Source organism: Stegastes partitus, unplaced genomic scaffold (genome assembly GCF_000690725.1).
Source record: "Stegastes partitus isolate 25-593 unplaced genomic scaffold, Stegastes_partitus-1.0.2 Scaffold1443, whole genome shotgun sequence".
NCBI classification, from domain to species: domain Eukaryota; kingdom Metazoa; phylum Chordata; class Actinopteri; family Pomacentridae; genus Stegastes; species Stegastes partitus.
The window spans coordinates 36,926-53,278 of record NW_007579174.1 but is presented as its reverse complement, the minus strand read 5'-3'; the positions used below and the strand labels follow the sequence as shown (position 1 = coordinate 53,278).

General features: G+C 37.6%; 2 protein-coding genes across 2 annotated transcripts; one reads left to right on the top strand and one right to left on the bottom strand.

The window, feature by feature from the left end:
• Positions 1-2: 2 nt before the first annotated feature.
• Positions 3-2,614, bottom strand: LOC103370562 (myosin heavy chain, fast skeletal muscle-like; the record flags this gene model as incomplete). The annotated part of the gene is made up of 11 exons (XM_008299660.1): positions 2,576-2,614; positions 2,099-2,147; positions 1,765-1,987; positions 1,359-1,502; positions 1,111-1,267; positions 932-959; positions 730-841; positions 540-632; positions 391-454; positions 161-259; positions 3-70 (listed from the first exon to the last, which is right to left on the bottom strand). Coding segments are annotated over exons 3-11 (969 nt in total), but the record flags the coding sequence as incomplete, so codon positions are not given.
• Positions 2,615-5,008: 2,394 nt separating this feature from the next.
• Positions 5,009-12,538, top strand: xab2 (XPA binding protein 2). Its single transcript, XM_008299656.1, has 19 exons — positions 5,009-5,102; positions 5,457-5,605; positions 5,917-6,040; positions 6,140-6,337; positions 6,768-6,902; positions 7,005-7,169; positions 7,276-7,420; positions 7,509-7,660; positions 7,771-7,890; positions 7,992-8,123; positions 8,400-8,531; positions 8,692-8,805; positions 8,916-9,078; positions 9,188-9,378; positions 10,398-10,520; positions 10,627-10,798; positions 11,021-11,147; positions 11,299-11,411; positions 11,523-12,538. Exons 1-19 carry the CDS (start codon positions 5,067-5,069, stop codon positions 11,582-11,584), a joined length of 2,553 nt encoding a protein of 850 aa, XP_008297878.1. The 5' UTR covers positions 5,009-5,066; the 3' UTR covers positions 11,585-12,538.
• The last annotated feature ends 3,815 nt before the right edge of the window (positions 12,539-16,353 follow it).

The window sequence follows — 16,353 nt, the reverse complement described above, 5'->3', positions numbered from 1 at the left end:
CTCTTGACAGTGATTTCACCCTGGCTGATCATTGGATAGTCATAGGGGTTGGTGGTGATCAGGAGAGCCTCTGGAAGGGTACGATAGATAAACATAGTGTTGTTTGGTGTTTTTTCTTGCATCGTTGTTATTTCAACTTTCTAATAATGTAGTAACATACCCAGGAGCTCAGGCTTGTGTCCAGTCATCAGCTGATAGAAGATATGGTAGCTCCTCTCAGCAGACAACTGGAAGGTGACACGGGACTTCTCCAGCAGATCTATGTTTAATACATCAATGTCAGCTTACGGTATAATTTATGTCTGACATCACATAATCACAAAAAAACTAGCGTCATATTGATGTTTACAAAAATACATTTGACTGAACGACATATAGAAAACTACTTACATGTTTCAATATCTGCTGAGGCCAGTTTGCCACTGGTTCCAAAGTGAATTCTGATGAATTTACCCTAAGCATATCAAAATTAAGTTAGAAGGATTCTTGATAAGCAGCCCAAAAAGCTTGTGTTTATTCTTCGTCCTTTCAAAACTTACGAAACGAGAGGAGTTGTCATTCCTCACAGTCTTGGCATTACCATAGGCCTCCAGCAGAGGGTTGGCTGCGATGATTTGATCTTCCAGTGAACCCTTCAAAAGATATTACAACATATTCTTTTAATATTGTAAAGAATTCTTGCGCAGGCAATTCTGTGACCTTTGTTTTTTAAATTAAAGGTAACCATACCTGCATCTTGCCAGGTGTTGGCTCAGCTTTCTTAGCTCCAGCCACTGCAATTGTTGCAAAGTACTGGATGACACGTTTGGTGTTGACAGTCTTTCCTGCACCAGATTCTCCACTGAAGGGAGACAGAGGTATCTTGAGTTAGTTGTATTTTTTATACACTAAATGTCCTATAAAGATAGGCAATTATTTGTACACAACTTACGTGATAAGGATAGACTGGTTCTCACGGTCTGAAATGACAAACATGTTGACGTTCCATTAAATACTACATATGGTCAAAATACTTTACAAAACCCAGAAACACATCATATCTGCTATGTCTCATTTTGTGTCATGCAAACATAGATTCATATGTCCTCTTCTTAGAATACAAAATCTCACCAGTGAGCATGAACTGATAGGCATTGTCAGAGATAGAGAAGATGTGGGGTGGAGCCTCAATCCTCTTCTTGCCTCTGTATCCATTCACAACAACAGCATCGTACACAGGAAGCCACTTGTAGGGATTCACGACGACGCAGAACAACCCAGAGTAGGTCTGTCATAGTAGAGAGCATAAACATCATATTAGAATTGAGCCGTACATATTTACATACAAATATAGTCACTGAAGAATAATGGAAACTTACGTAGATCATCCATGATGCATAACGCTCTTTGAGGTTATACAACACACAAGGTTCATTGAGGTGGGTCATCATGGCCATGTCCTCAATCTTGTCAAACTTTGGAGGGTTCCTGGGATGGATGTCATCCTCTTTTACAGTGATACTCTGAATAGGAAATAGTTAATAAAAAATTTTTCTGAGATATAATTTGAAATAAAGAAGTTCACAAAATGGCATTGGTGTTTGCAGTATTAGAATTTGAAAGACAATGATAAACTATTAGTTTAGTGAATGTGCTACTCAGATGTCATTTTAAATCACTTTTTTTTTTTGAAAGAACGTCCTCCTATATAAAAGGAGTTCACATTTTTTTAATTGACTCAAATGTTTTGGTTAAACCAGAAAAGTAAAATGGAATTTCACCTACCTTTCCTGAATCTGTGTCAACCGTGGCTTTGCCACCCTCCTTTTTGACCAGTTTTCCCTTAAGATACATCTCATCAGGATCAACCACAAAGTAAGCTGTCTTGGCATCAAATGGAGCAGACTGGGCCTCAATCCTCTCTTTCTCCGGCTTCCGGAGGAAGATGGCTGCAGGCCCATAGGCCTCCATCTCTGCGTCTGTGCTCATGATGGCACTTTAGTAGGGACTGAAAAAAAAGCATTTTAAATTACTTTGAGATTATTTCCTTCTGATATAGTTTGAATAAATGGTTTTGGTGGTGTTTTCACCATTGTATGGAGGTTGCAAAACCTCTTACCTCAATTTATCCCAGCTGAGTGGACCTGATGTGCTGATGTCCAAAGATGCTTTTAAAGAAAGATTTAGAAGATTGGTAAAGAGGACACAAACTCATAGTATTGTCCCCTACCTTGTTCCTACAGTAGTAAGCAGCAGTCACATTACATACATTTTCGCTTATTTTAGCAAATTTTCACAGCCATGTAAGGTTTTTAAATTTGCTTATATTTAAGAGTGTACTTTTCCTACACTTTTCAAGTATTCTCTAGGGAATCAAAAGTACTTTAATCATACAAAAAAAAATATGAATCACAGATTTGCTGTAAATTATATCTAAATGTATTGATGAATTTCTGCAAAAAAAATAGCCCCTCTGATCAGTGACATTATCCCTTTAAGATTACCGGACATAAAAAACACGACAACAAAGTGACAGGTGGAATTAGTACTTTTAGGCAAACGGAAATTAGATTCAGAAAACACACAAAGCACTAACCTGCGTGGGGTGCCCTTCAGTTCTTAGAGGAGTCTGAAGCTGCTGCTTTTATAGAGGCAGGAACTGCCTGCTCAGCAGCAGTCGGCCACTCGATTTGGTCAAGCATCCCTGTAATCTTAAGACCCGTCTTGGGACATTACAGGTTTAGACAGCTTTTTTGTATCTAAGATTGCTTAACTGTCAAAACATGAATAATACAAAAAACTACAGGCTATATTGGTCAAATAATACATCAAGGTATTGTCAGAATTTCACTTGTTTAAACTAAAAAATTAAGAAAACAAGCTTCAAATTACATTTTCCATCGGACATTATACATTTTCTATATCAAGCATTCTGAAAGATATACAATAGGAGGAAATAGTAATCATTTAAAAATAACAAAATAAATAATCTCATACGAGAGTTGAGCCTTGACTTTCCCTTTGAACCAATAAATGCTTTGCCCTTAGCAAGATACACTCAAATGTCATTGGTATTGAGTGTCAGCACATTTCCAAATCTTTGAAATCCTCTAAAATTGAATATCATGACATATATCTCTTAATATCACTAAGACTAGTAAAATAATTCAGCTGTGCAACTTTAAGTCTCTCACACAACATGTACACATTTTTCAGAGTATGCCAATTAATATTAGTGCTATCATGCAGCATGTTTTAGAGAGAAGTGTTGGACTTAACTCTATTTCTGCTCATAAAGCACAAGCGTGATGGTAATGTCCTAAGTATGTCCCAAAATAGATGGCGGGCGTTGCATATGCGTGTTTTTGAACCACTAATTAGCTTTAATAAATAATTTCTTCAAATAAATTTAGATTCTGACTTACTTGAGAAGGATTTTACCATTTTATAATGATGTCTCTACTTACTCATGCAACTGAACATGTGCACAGCCAAGAATGGCAATTCATTTTGGAGAAGCACCCAAGTGGGGCTGGTATATAGTTGCAGGACATTGGCACATCTCATATTCCTCTAATAAAAGTGAATGTAAGGCCCTCACCATAAAGTTCAAGTGGTATTACACCTTTCCTTAAAAGGACTAGAAGAACATTTGCCAACAAGGCTGAGATAAGACCTATAATAAGTCCCACTCAGATATCAAAGATCTTTATCCTCGTGCTACATTTGATTCTATGTTGTTGCTGTTATGGAAACTCAGTGTCCTTGAAAAACTATGTGACTCCGGTTTTGAGACATTGCTTGCATAGGTTCCAAAATAAAATGGCCTACGTCATCCCGAAAACAGCTGACAACTGCACAAATGCCTTTCAGAAGAATTAACAATGAATTACACAGTAATAGTTTATAAATATGTGTTTAGCTTGTCATGCAATTGTATAATTTCACAATCAGCTTTACAACGGTTTTACAGTTTTAAAAATAGATCACAGTATTTGTATTTTGTCTCTCTGTCCCTTTTTCTCAAGTATAACTATCTGTGCCTAGAGACTATAAGACTTTATTGTTTATTGCAGCACAATTTTGTGCTGGTTTATTAAGTTATATTAACACTTTAAAAAAATAATTCCATATATATGATAATTACATAGATACACATTATAGCCCAACACAGGGACCTAGGATGCTGTGTTAAAAGATTTATTTTGAAATACTGTCAGATTCATTTTTTCACAAAAGGCCTAACAAAAAGAATACATTTTGTAGGTTTATGAAGGGTATATTGAATCATTGCTGTTCAAGACGCAATGACATAGCTTGCATTTTTAAGTACTCTAAAGTTCGTAACGTTACTAAAAAAAAAGGTACATTGTGACTGTCTACTGTCTGAGCCATGATGACTCATTGTTTGGCTTTGCACTGTACACGTTTTAATTAACATTTCTCTTGTGCGTCAGAGAAATCAGCAGATCGTACCATCACCAAAAGAAAAGTATCTATCCTACAGTTATTTCTGATAGCTGCAAGTAGAAGACTCCAGTTGTGAAATGTTAATTACACTGCACGTTACCGCTTTCTCAAATAGTAAAATCTACAGACATTCCAGTTTCTGTTATGATGGTGTGTGATATTTGGTGCAAGAAACCTTGAAGTTGCAAAATGTACAAAAGTCATGAATATCATAGCATTATTTACTGTATGTTTGCAGATTTAATTGAATCTACTTTGTATTATTAAAAAATAACTTTGCCTGCACTACGGTGACAACACAATACATATCGAGACCCTTTGTAAACGTCAAAAGAAGCACAAAATAGATATTTGATGTGAGATCAGTATTTGGTTCCCAAATGATATGGAAAGTACAAAAATACTTTTTAAAAAGAGTTTTCTTACGCAGCACCGCATCGGAACTACAAAAACGGTTTGTAGTTTTTTTTATTGTCGAGTTTTTCGCGCCTGCGTACTCTGTGACAAAGCAACCGGAAGTGGAACTGAGGACTACACGCTTTGAGTACGCAAGCTAGTGTTAGCGTGCTAAAGTTAGCATTACTTTCATCTGGAGTTGCCTTTCTTTCTTGGAAGAAATGCCTTCGTTAAATGGAAAAGCTGATGTTATGTTTGTAAGTTGAACCTGCACATTGTTTTCTCGTGGTGTTTGTTGACAAGAAGTGTTAGCGAGCTAGTGTTAACTTTTATCGTATTGCTAGCTTGGACGTATGTGTAACGTTAGCAGTGTTTAAGTTATAATTCCGAAGCTTAGAACCATATAGATCTGTTGTCAGACCTAAATACGTGTTTACAAAATAATACTTGCTGTTAATTAATTCATAATCAATGAATAATGGGAAAACATACTGTTTCATTACCGCTGCGCTATCGCGCTGTACTAATAGCTATATCAAACGCAAGTCTTTCCAAAGTTAATATTGTTGCACTTGGAGTGTTAAACAGCTGTGCTGTGATTTCTTTGTTAGGAGGACGATGATCTGCCGTACGAAGAGGAGATCATCAGGAATCCATACTCCGTCAAGTGCTGGATGCGTTATATTGAATTCAAGCAAAATGGACCCAAATCCACCCTGAACATGATATACGAACGGGCTCTGAAAGAACTGCCTGGCAGGTAATCTACAGGAGGAGGATGTGTTGACGGCAGGGACATTTTCCTAAAGTGAAGCTCACTGGGGATACCTGCAAATGCACAGATTTTTGCGTCCACATCAGATCATGCTACAAATGAATGAGGCATTTATCAAGACTCTTCTGTAATTAATATGTGATTAGCACTGATGTGCATTGATATAAAAAATAGGTACATACTTTGACTGTCATGTAAGTGACTGTATAGGATGGACATTTTAGGTATAAGATCTTGTGCAATGACTGTTTGCTTGTGGTTTTACTCTTATGAAAAACAATTCCACCTTTTTTCAGCTATAAGCTGTGGTACAATTATCTGAGAGAGAGACGGAAACAAGTCAAAGGAAAATGTGTCACTGAACCAGCCTATGAAGAGGTCAACAATTGCCATGAAAGGGCTCTGGTGTTTATGCATAAGGTAATACTTTCTGTAGAATTCAGTAAAAAAAAAACAAAAAAACATTGTGATCTTTGGGAGTTGTGCTTTGAACTAACCGCTTGTCTTTTCCTAAACTAGATGCCCAGAATATGGCTCGATTACTGCCAGTTCCTTGTGTCTCAGTGCAAGATAACAAGAAGTCGGCGAACATTTGACCGTGCACTTAGAGCTCTTCCTGTAACCCAGCATCCACGCATCTGGCCTCTCTATCTCCGCTTTGTCCGTAACCTGCCCCTGCCTGAGACAGCCATTCGGGTGTACCGCAGGTACCTTAAGGTGAGAACAAAGTGCACAACCCAGGTTCCAACAACAGCTGTTATTAAGAATGTTTGTGATTTTACAGACTATTGTATTTGGATCCTTTTCAATGATGTCACAGTGCATTATGGTATGTGTGTTACATTATGTGTTTTAAACATTGCCTGTAAATGCCTGAAAAGTCTTAGCCAGATCAAAGGCTACTGGATTGCTCATTTAGTCTTGAGGATGTTTCACTAATTATCCAAAAGGTTTCTTCAGCATATCATTTAGAGCTCTGACATTGATTAACAAAGATTTAGAAGCAATACACGTTTACTAACAGTTTCATTTTTACAATAGAATACGATTATGGAAAAGGAGAATATGCTGTCGAAATTGACGCGCAAGTTTATTACATGAGTGATGATGTCCTCATAACATGCTGTATTCTCTTTATACTCTGTAGCTTTCTCCAGAAAATGCAGAGGAATACATAGACTACTTACGGTCTGTTGGTCGCTTGGATGAAGCAGCTGTGAGACTAGCAGCTGTTGTCAATGATGAAAGTTTTGTGTCCAAAGAGGGCAAGTCTAATTATCAGGTAAAATTTATTCTCACATCATCAATTTTCACTGTGTTTGTCTTTAAAGCTGAACAGGAAAATTCATACATTTGTTTTTTTTTACACTAATTTCTTGTACAGCTGTGGCATGAGCTGTGCGACCTGATCTCCCAGAATCCTGACAAGGTGACCTCTCTGAATGTAGGAGCCATCATCCGAGGAGGCCTCACACGCTTTACAGACCAACTTGGAAAACTTTGGTGCTCGTTAGCTGACTATTACATCAGGAGTGGCCACTTTGAGAAAGTGTGTTTTCTCTGAAAAGCTTCCATTTTTATAAAAAACAAAACAAAACACAAAAAAAACCACTTAACTGGCAGGATTGACTAACTACGACTCTTTATGTTCTCAGGCACGTGATGTGTATGAGGAGGCCATCCTTACAGTGGTAACAGTGAGGGATTTCACACAAGTGTTCGATAGCTATGCTCAGTTTGAAGAGAGCATGATTGCTGCCAAGATGGAGACCACTGCTGAGATGGGGCAGGATGAAGATGGTGCGTATTGATTTATAAATATTTGTAACATTTCTTGCTTTCACTTGTCTTGCCATGCATGCCTCACTCTTTGTTACCCTCCAACCAGATGACATAGACCTGGAGCTTAGACTGGCACGCTTTGAGCAGCTGATAGCCCGACGGCCCCTCCTGTTGAACAGTGTGCTACTGAGGCAAAACCCTCATAATGTCCATGAGTGGCACAAGCGGGTAAAACTCTATGAGGGTAATCCAAGACAGGTAAGTCTTAAGTTGCTTCCTACATATTGTTTGGACAATTTCAGTCCACACACATCAAAAAACACTACCTTTAATGTAGTGCATTGCTAATAAATCCATATTCTCCTCAGATCATTAACACATACACTGAGGCAGTACAGACCGTGGATCCAATGAAGGCCACAGGGAAGCCTCACTCTCTCTGGGTTTCCTTCGCTAAATTCTATGAGGAAAATGAGCAGCTGGATGATGTAAGTCGCTGAGGTCTTTCTACAAGGATTCTGTTCACCTTCTGAATTCAGATTTGTTTTTCTATTTTTTTAATATGTTCTATATGTACTGACTAACTCAGGCCAGGACAATCTTTGAGAAGGCTACCAAGGTGAACTACAAGCAGGTGGATGACCTTGCTGCAGTGTGGTGTGAATACGGAGAGATGGAGCTTCGCCACGAGAACTATGAACAGGCACTACGCATACTCAGGGTAACACACTCGTAAACCTTCTGCAGGGATTATATTAGTTGCAGCATTTATACTTGATGCTTTGGAACACCTAGTGGCAGAGTTGAGAAACTACAACAACCATGGTGAAGTTCAGTCTCTCTCCGAATGTTGATTGAAAGTTTGTTTTTAAAATTTGCTTTTGGCAGCCGATGTATGGGAGATGTAAAGCTTCATGTCAGCATATGTTCATTGTAGACATCTGGTTTGTTTTGTTGTAGATATTGTTGTAAGTTTGTATTTATGATTTGGATATAGAAAGCCACGGCCATCCCTTCCAAGAAAGCAGAATACTTTGATGCATCTGAGCCAGTCCAAAACAGAGTCTACAAGTCCTTAAAGGTCTGGTCGATGTTGGCAGACTTAGAGGAAAGTCTTGGAACTTTTCAGGTATGTTTACTACATGTCAGTGATTATCTGGTTGTACATTACATGAGCCAAATATGTGCGCTATGTCTAAAACCAAAAAGTTAGTATTGATCTTAGAATCTATCTCTGTTTAGTCTAATTCCTCCTAATTCTCCCTCCGTTTTCTTCTTTTTCTCCTCAGTCTACAAAAGCGGTGTATGACCGCATTATAGATCTCCGCATCGCCACTCCACAGATCATCATCAATTATGCCATGTTCCTTGAAGAGCACAACTACTTTGAGGAAAGCTTTAAAGTAATAATGTCACACTAATTTATTAACTGTACATTTGTTTTCAAAATGTGTTTTTGCCTTGCTCAGTGTAGCACACTGTGAACTAATGCATTTTTGTCTTTGTCTTTAAGGCGTATGAGCGTGGTATTGCTCTCTTCAGGTGGCCAAATGTTTATGACATCTGGAACACTTACCTTACCAAGTTCATTGATCGTTATGGGGGAAAGAAGCTGGAGAGAGCCAGAGATTTATTTGAACAAGCCCTGGATGGCTGCCCTGCCAAGTTTGCCAAGAGTAAATTGTTTTGCTAGAACTACAATCACAACTTTTGTCAATTCATTGTTTTTTTTTTTTTTTGTCATTTATGAAATGTACTTAAGAACTATGTCTGCTTTTGTTTCAGCCATTTATCTGTTGTATGCCAAATTGGAGGAGGAGTACGGATTGGCACGACACGCCATGGCTGTCTATGAGAGGGCCACGCAGGCAGTAGAAACTGAGGAGAGACATCACATGTTCAATATCTACATCAAGAGAGCAGCTGAAATTTATGGAGTCACATACACCAGAGCAATATACCAGAAGGCTATTGAGGTAACCTGGCATTTTTCTTAGCTGTTACAAATAACTACAGTTTCTTCTTTAGTGGGTTTTCTACAAATTCTGACCCATCTAAATTATAGTGTCCACTATGTAGCAGTGTCTTAAAGCTATTTACTGTTGCTTTTGCTCATGCTCATTTTCATCCCTGTCATAAAATGAGACTATCCCAGTTTTGTTTTTTTTTAACCTGAAAATGCTTAACAAGCTTCAGTGCAACGAGTTAAACCTTTCCAGGAGAATTCAATGATTTATTAATGATCAAACATCACAAACCATATTTAGAGATGCCCAGATTGATCATATTGATGTATTTGCAGTTGATCTTACAAATGGAAAACTGTGTAGAGGAAAATGTTTTTTTAAGCTGACAGGTTTATTTGGCAAATGCAACACCAATACTTCCACCTTCTTTCCAATAATGAATACATTAATTTATCATACTTTTTTTAAAATAATAATTTGAAGAATATAAGAGGCTAAGGTAAGAATATAAAGGCTATAAAAATGTTTTTTAATAACTTCAGATGCGGGCTGCAAGGTGGCTCGGTGGTTAGCACTGTTGCCTCGCAGCAAGAAGGTCGCTGGTTTGCGTCCCGGTGAGGACACCCGGGATCTTTCTGCGTGGAGTTTGCATGTTCTCCCCGTGCAGCGTGGGTTCTCTCCGGGTTCTCCGGCTTCCTCCCACACAGTCCAAAAACATCTTGAGGTTAATTGGTGATTCTAAATTGTCCGTAGGTGTGAATGTGAGTGTGCTTGGTTGTCTGTCTCTAAGTGTAGCCCTGTGATAGACTGGTGACCTGTCCAGGGTGTCCTCTGCCTTCGCCCTAAGTCAGCTAGGACAGACTCCAGCCCCCCTGCGACCCTAGTGAGGATTAAGCGGTGTATAGATAATGGATGGATAGATGGAACTTCAGATGCATTAAAAAAAAAGCTACAGCTACTGATCTATAGTTATTCTATCCAGTTTTGAAATATCTAAAATCTGAGTTGTACCGTTTGTTTTTAAACAGGTCCTTCCTGATGAGCACGCAAGAGACATGTGTCTACGATTTGCTGACATGGAGAGTAAACTGGGTGAGATTGATCGAGGTCGAGCAATCTACTCCTACTGCTCCCAGATCTGCGACCCAAGGGTGAGAGATACTCCACCATTACCTGAGCAAAATGTCTAATTTCTGCAGAAGGTGTGGATATATTTCACCATGCCTCTTGATATATTTCCAAACTTTTATCTTTCAGGTGACAGCTACTTTCTGGCAGACCTGGAAAGAATTCGAGATCCGCCATGGAAATGAGGACACCATTAGAGAGATGTTGAGGATCAAACGCAGTGTTCAGGCTACATACAACACCCAGGTCAACTTTATGTCCTCTCAGATGCTTAAGGCCACAACCAGCTCCACAGGCACCGGTGAGAGAAATTAGAACTAAAATGTCTTGCATTTTTGGCTGGTACTATAAATGAACTGTACTGGTTATATGAGATAAACAGGGGATTTGTGAAATTGGGTTGATATGGTAGCCACAAATGCTTCATGTTTGCGCTTGACCCTGAAATGATATCCTAGAACTACAAAAGAGTTAATGTACTAAGATATTTTTGATAATGTTTCCCTGTTTGTTCTGTGTCCAGTGTCGGACCTTGCTCCAGGTCAGATGGGAATTGATGACATGAAGATGCTCGAGCAGAAGGCACAACAGCTTGCTGCTGAAGCTGAACAGGACAAACCCAAACCCAAAGAGAAGATTCTCTTTGTCAGGTTTGTTGTTAATCATTTCTTTTTGTCTTTTTTTTTTTTACCTCCAGTGAAAAGTTTATCTGGAAATTTCCACGTTTTATAAAATTTGACTGCAATTTGACCAAAGGACACCGAGACGCATGTATCTAACGTTCGTCATCTCATCATGCAGGAGTGACACTTCTCGCAGTGAGTTGGCAGAACTTTCCAAACAAGCCAATCCTGATGAAATCAATATTGATGATGATGATGAGGATGAAGATGATGAAGACCAAGGACCAGATGGTGAGTGAGACACAGTAAAATTAAATAAGTGGTTTGTTTAAACATTTCTGTAGAAACGTTTCATTCCTGTAAATGCATGCACTGATTGTCATGTCCTCTCGACCTTTACAGAGGTGCAGCTTGAACAGAAGAGTGTCCCCACAGCTGTCTTTGGAGGGCTTAAAGATGACTGAAATATAACTCACTCCCTGATTTTTGTAAAGACGCATGATTCTGCTGTCCATTGTCATCATTCAGTTGCTCCATTTTAAAACATGTGAAAATGTTCAGTTGTGTCCACTTTATTTTAATAGCGTGTGTCAGGTGAAAATGATCAGAATGGCAGTATTTGGGCCATCTGTGGATTTTTCTGGTTCAGTATGCAAAGACTTATTTGTTTTGACCACATGGTGTCAGTCTTTATCAAGTATGAGGTTCAAGAAAATGGTGTAATTGAGCCATTATGTTTGTCTGTTATGAAATGGTAATACATGGTTACATGATCGAAACTAAAGCCAGATGTGCTTTTTTTCTGCACAACATTTTGTAGAAGAATTAACAGTGAAAAGTCTTTTTCACCACTTATAAATGAAAGATCTTTCTCTGTCAGGAAGCTCTGTCCTAGAAAACATAAGGGAGGAGAATAGTTTCTTCAGCAGGGAGCATTCATTAAATAGTGGAGTTGAACACGCAAGCCTTGAATGGGTGGCTTGCAATCCCCAGGATTACTGAAGAGATTTCATAACTTTTGAAAAAATGTTGTGATCCACTATTGTACAACTGGTTCAATAATCAGGGGTTGTATAAAATGTTCAACAAACAACAAGAAATCAGTAAATGCAGATTTGGAAGTGTTCCTAATGCTAGTTTCTTTTTTCTTAGAACTGCAGCTTTACTTGGCTCACTGATTTATTTTCTTTTTTGAGGTCGTAGGTAATAATGCTATAAAATGTGACTTAGTGATGTGGAGGGTCTACTTGTAAACAAAGTTTTTACTATACAAGTTTTCCTTTTGTCACCTTTGCAGTGTTGATGAACTTTGGACCAGCTCTTGTGGCTATGGCTAGCTGGTCTCTTTGAATCTCTGAAATGTTCTTTATATTGTCTTATGAATGAGTTGTATTAAAAATGAATTTATACTTGTTAAATTCTCCAACAATGTATGTGCACCTCATGTACACTGGAGTGAGTATTCCCAGCATTTGATAAAGTCAGGGTGTTGCACTTTTAATTGTTGCAAACCCGTCAGAGGAGTTAAAGTGAATGGGGACTGGAAAGGGTACTGACTAGGAATTATTATTTCTTTCATAATTAGATTAAAATAGCTGAGAGGTAATCCTCTTAGAAAGTTACTGCAGTGGAGCGTTTGAAGAGCTCTTGGAACTTTGAACATCATGTGATGAGGCACTCTTGAGATTTCTGTTTTCCAATGTGGATGGTGCTACAGGAAACATGACTGCAAAAAAACAAATGGAAAGAAACGGTCCTAAATAACAACAATTAGGGGCAAACAACTAAACTGTGTTCCATATTTAATCTTCCACTATTCCTACATAGATTTACACAGAATACTAGTATTTTTACTTTTTGAATATTCAGATACCTGCTTTAAACGCTGTAAGGTATAAAAACACGACCGTATTTGCAGGTGTTTGACATCACTGCTGAACTGCACCAGACAATAATTCAAAGATTAATCATAAGTTGATATAATTAATTCTGTTCTAAATGAATCTTTCTTTGATACTGTGACAATCACTTTCATTGCATTTATTTTGCACATTGAATGACTATTGTGAACAAATAAAGAAGCAATTAGTGTGTCTAATGTGGAGGACAAACTTACCATAATGTAGGTTTGGCATACAAATACAATTACAGCTAACTTTAAAAGTTGCTCAGGGTGTCAGTGTTCCATGTTTTTTTTCTACACATCTGCACCACAGCAACAAATATGACCTAACATGTTTTTCAAAGCAATTAATCAATGCAATTTTTTCCCTCCAGTGTAGAACATAAAAAAAAAACACATAAAAACAACTGCAAACATTTTCAATTTACACTGGTTTATAAATCTAGTTAACTACATTATAAAGATTTGTTTTACTTTTTTATTTTACTTTTCACTTCACTGATATCTGACAGCTACAAAGTTACTGAAATGTTCCATACAAGAGTAAAGATCAGCTTACAAATTAGTATTTTTATATTACTATTATAAGTTCATTAGTCATAAAAAATTAAGTTAAAGAAATGAGTTTTTCCATGTTTGTATTTATTTATTTATATTTTATTTGTTATGTACTGAGGCTGCAAGGTGGCTCGGTGGTTAGCACCGTTGCCTCGCAGCAAGAAGGTCGCCAGCTCGCGTCCCGGTGAGGACACCCAGGATCTTTCTGCGTGGAGTTTGCATGTTCTCCCCGTGCAGTGTGGGTTCTCTCCAGTTTCTCCGGCTTCCTTAAACAAAGTCCAAAAACATGCAGAGGTTAATTGGTGATTCTAAATTGTCTGTAGGTGTGAATGTGAGTGTGCTTGGTTGTCTGTCTCTAAGTGTAGCCCTGTGATAGACTGGTGACCTGTCCAGGGTGTCCCCTGCCTTCACCTTAAGTCATCTGGAATAGACTCCAGCCCCCCCACGACCCTAGTGAGGATTAAGCGGTGTATAGATAATGAATGGATGTTATGCACTGGATTACCATAATCATCATCACAAGTTCTTAAGTTGACAAATGTGAAAAGTTAATTTCTTTCAATTCGATTTGTTTTGGTAGTTTTTTGTTTTTGTTCATGTCGTAGCTTTTAAGTTTTATTACATTAATGAACTCAAAAGTGAAGTTATTCATATATTTTTTTTAAAATTTTAAACTCTGTTGTCTATCAATACTGGCTCTGAGGGGTATGATAGACACATTTTTACTGATAAATATAAGGCAACTATTGGTCATATCACAATTGAAATTATTTAATTAATAGCATTGCTTTAGCAGAATTTATTTGTTTCTGCATTGTACTCATTTTGAAATGCCCTTTGTGCAACATTTTTCAGCCTACAGGCCTATTTACACCCAATTTTGTGAAATTCTAAACTCAAGGTGGAGAAAAATTAGGTTATCAATCTAATTAGGGTCCGAGGACCCCTACTTGCTGCAGCAAGCAGGGGTCCTTGCCCGCAGGGCAAGGACCCTATTTTCATTAAGTTACCTCAACTTGGATTCCATTTTAAATCAACTAATGCACACATTATTAAGTTGATGCAATTACCAATATTGTTATGTTAACCCAACACATCGAAAAGTGTCTGCAAGGATTATCTAAATCAGTACCTTTAAGGGGGAAAAAAAGTGCAAAAGAAAAAATAAAGTTGTCACTTTTCCTGCAACAAACTACCAGAAGAGTGAAAGAGAGACCATAGCCAAGGGAAGTCTGTGGATTCATACCCAGTCTTGGTAAAAGCCTCCGTCAGCCAGAATAAGTAAATACACTGAAAGGTGAATCATAGTAGTGAAGTGGAACATCCTAACAAATATAACTTAACAAATATTAAGTATTCTGAAGGGGACACTATGCATCTTGATTACTTTTCATAATACTGCTTTTAATTGGAGTATTTTTACATTGTAGTATTGTTGGCAGCATTGTTGTATATTCGAGAATAAGAAGAAAAATGTTAATTTGGGTGTTTGTCTTGAGTCTTGAGTGAGGAAATCTGACTTAAAGAGGTCAGTTTAAGGGAGATGATGTATTATTATTCTGATATAGGGAAAAATAAAGATGAATATTTCATACTTGTCTGTATTCTTGGCAGTGTTCCTACGGTCCTGAGAGTCGGTGCACTGATTCAGCTCAGACATCACTGCAGCTGGCACTAGATGTCAGTAGAGGACCATGAAAAGTCCTTTGCATGGTCTCAGTTAAAGGATTCTGTTGTGGCTCTATTTATAATGTAATGAACAGCACCTGAGAGTCCAGCTTTGTGTTGCCTCCAACACACAGGAGGCGCTGAGACACGACACACTGCCTGGTTTGCATCAATAAATCCACACTTAGGTCTCGTAAAACGGTAGCAGCATGTTTCCAAAAAATCTCTGGTTCATTTATCAGATCAGATTAAACACAGTCTACAAGCTGTGGTCAGTAATTTGGTGGCAGTTTTATCAAGTCAAGTGTTTTATTCATGCTTTTGGTGCTCGAGGGTGGTGGAGGAAGCACTGACACCTAAAGCTAAGGAACACTGCTCTGTAATCGTACGCTGTTAGAAGTAAAAGTCATTGCAAATTGGAAAACTTTATCTAAATAAACATATTGTCATTAAAAGGTACTTCCAATAGAAAATGACTCACTGCACTAGAAAAGTTACTGTTAAACCTTTATACATTATGGTTATAATATATAATGCATAAATGTAAATATCAATATATCTGCACCCTCAATAGTCAATAACACGACAGTTTTATGGTTCCTATTTAAATTTAACTTTAATTCTTCACATTATTTTTTGCTTCTGCTTTGCACTATTACAGTTATATTTATGTTTTGCATTTTTAAAAAAAATTTGTATCTTGTACATTGTACTTTACTCTATATTTATTGTTGCACCAACCCACCAGTGTATTGTGTAAACTACGCCTGGCAATAAATCTGTTTCTGATCCTGATTATATCAATAGGTTTAAACCTTAAAAGCAGGACTTCACTGTTGTAGCTGGAGCTCGTTTTCAGTTATTTTGTATTGTAATGGTCATTTACAACATGAATTAATCTGATTTGTCAGCTGACTAACTGATTAATCATCTAATTATATCAGCTGTACATGTAGAAACTGTTTAATTTAGAACAGAACAGTTCTTAACCTTCTTATTATCTTTGGGGTCAACTTGACCCCATTCAATGCTTTACATCTCTAAATAGGTCATTGACATATTTTGTTTCATTTTATTTAAAGGGCTATTTACACAATTTTAATA

Bases quoted from the DNA above. Each gene is read 5' to 3' on its own strand.
- xab2 (XM_008299656.1), top strand. From the start codon at position 5,067: ATGCCTTCGTTAAATGGAAAAGCTGATGTTATGTTT. The intron at 9,379-10,397 runs GTAACCTGGCAT...GTTTTTAAACAG, and splicing joins TATACCAGAAGGCTATTGAG to GTCCTTCCTGATGAGCACGC. The intron at 11,412-11,522 runs GTGAGTGAGACA...CGACCTTTACAG, and splicing joins TGAAGACCAAGGACCAGATG to AGGTGCAGCTTGAACAGAAG.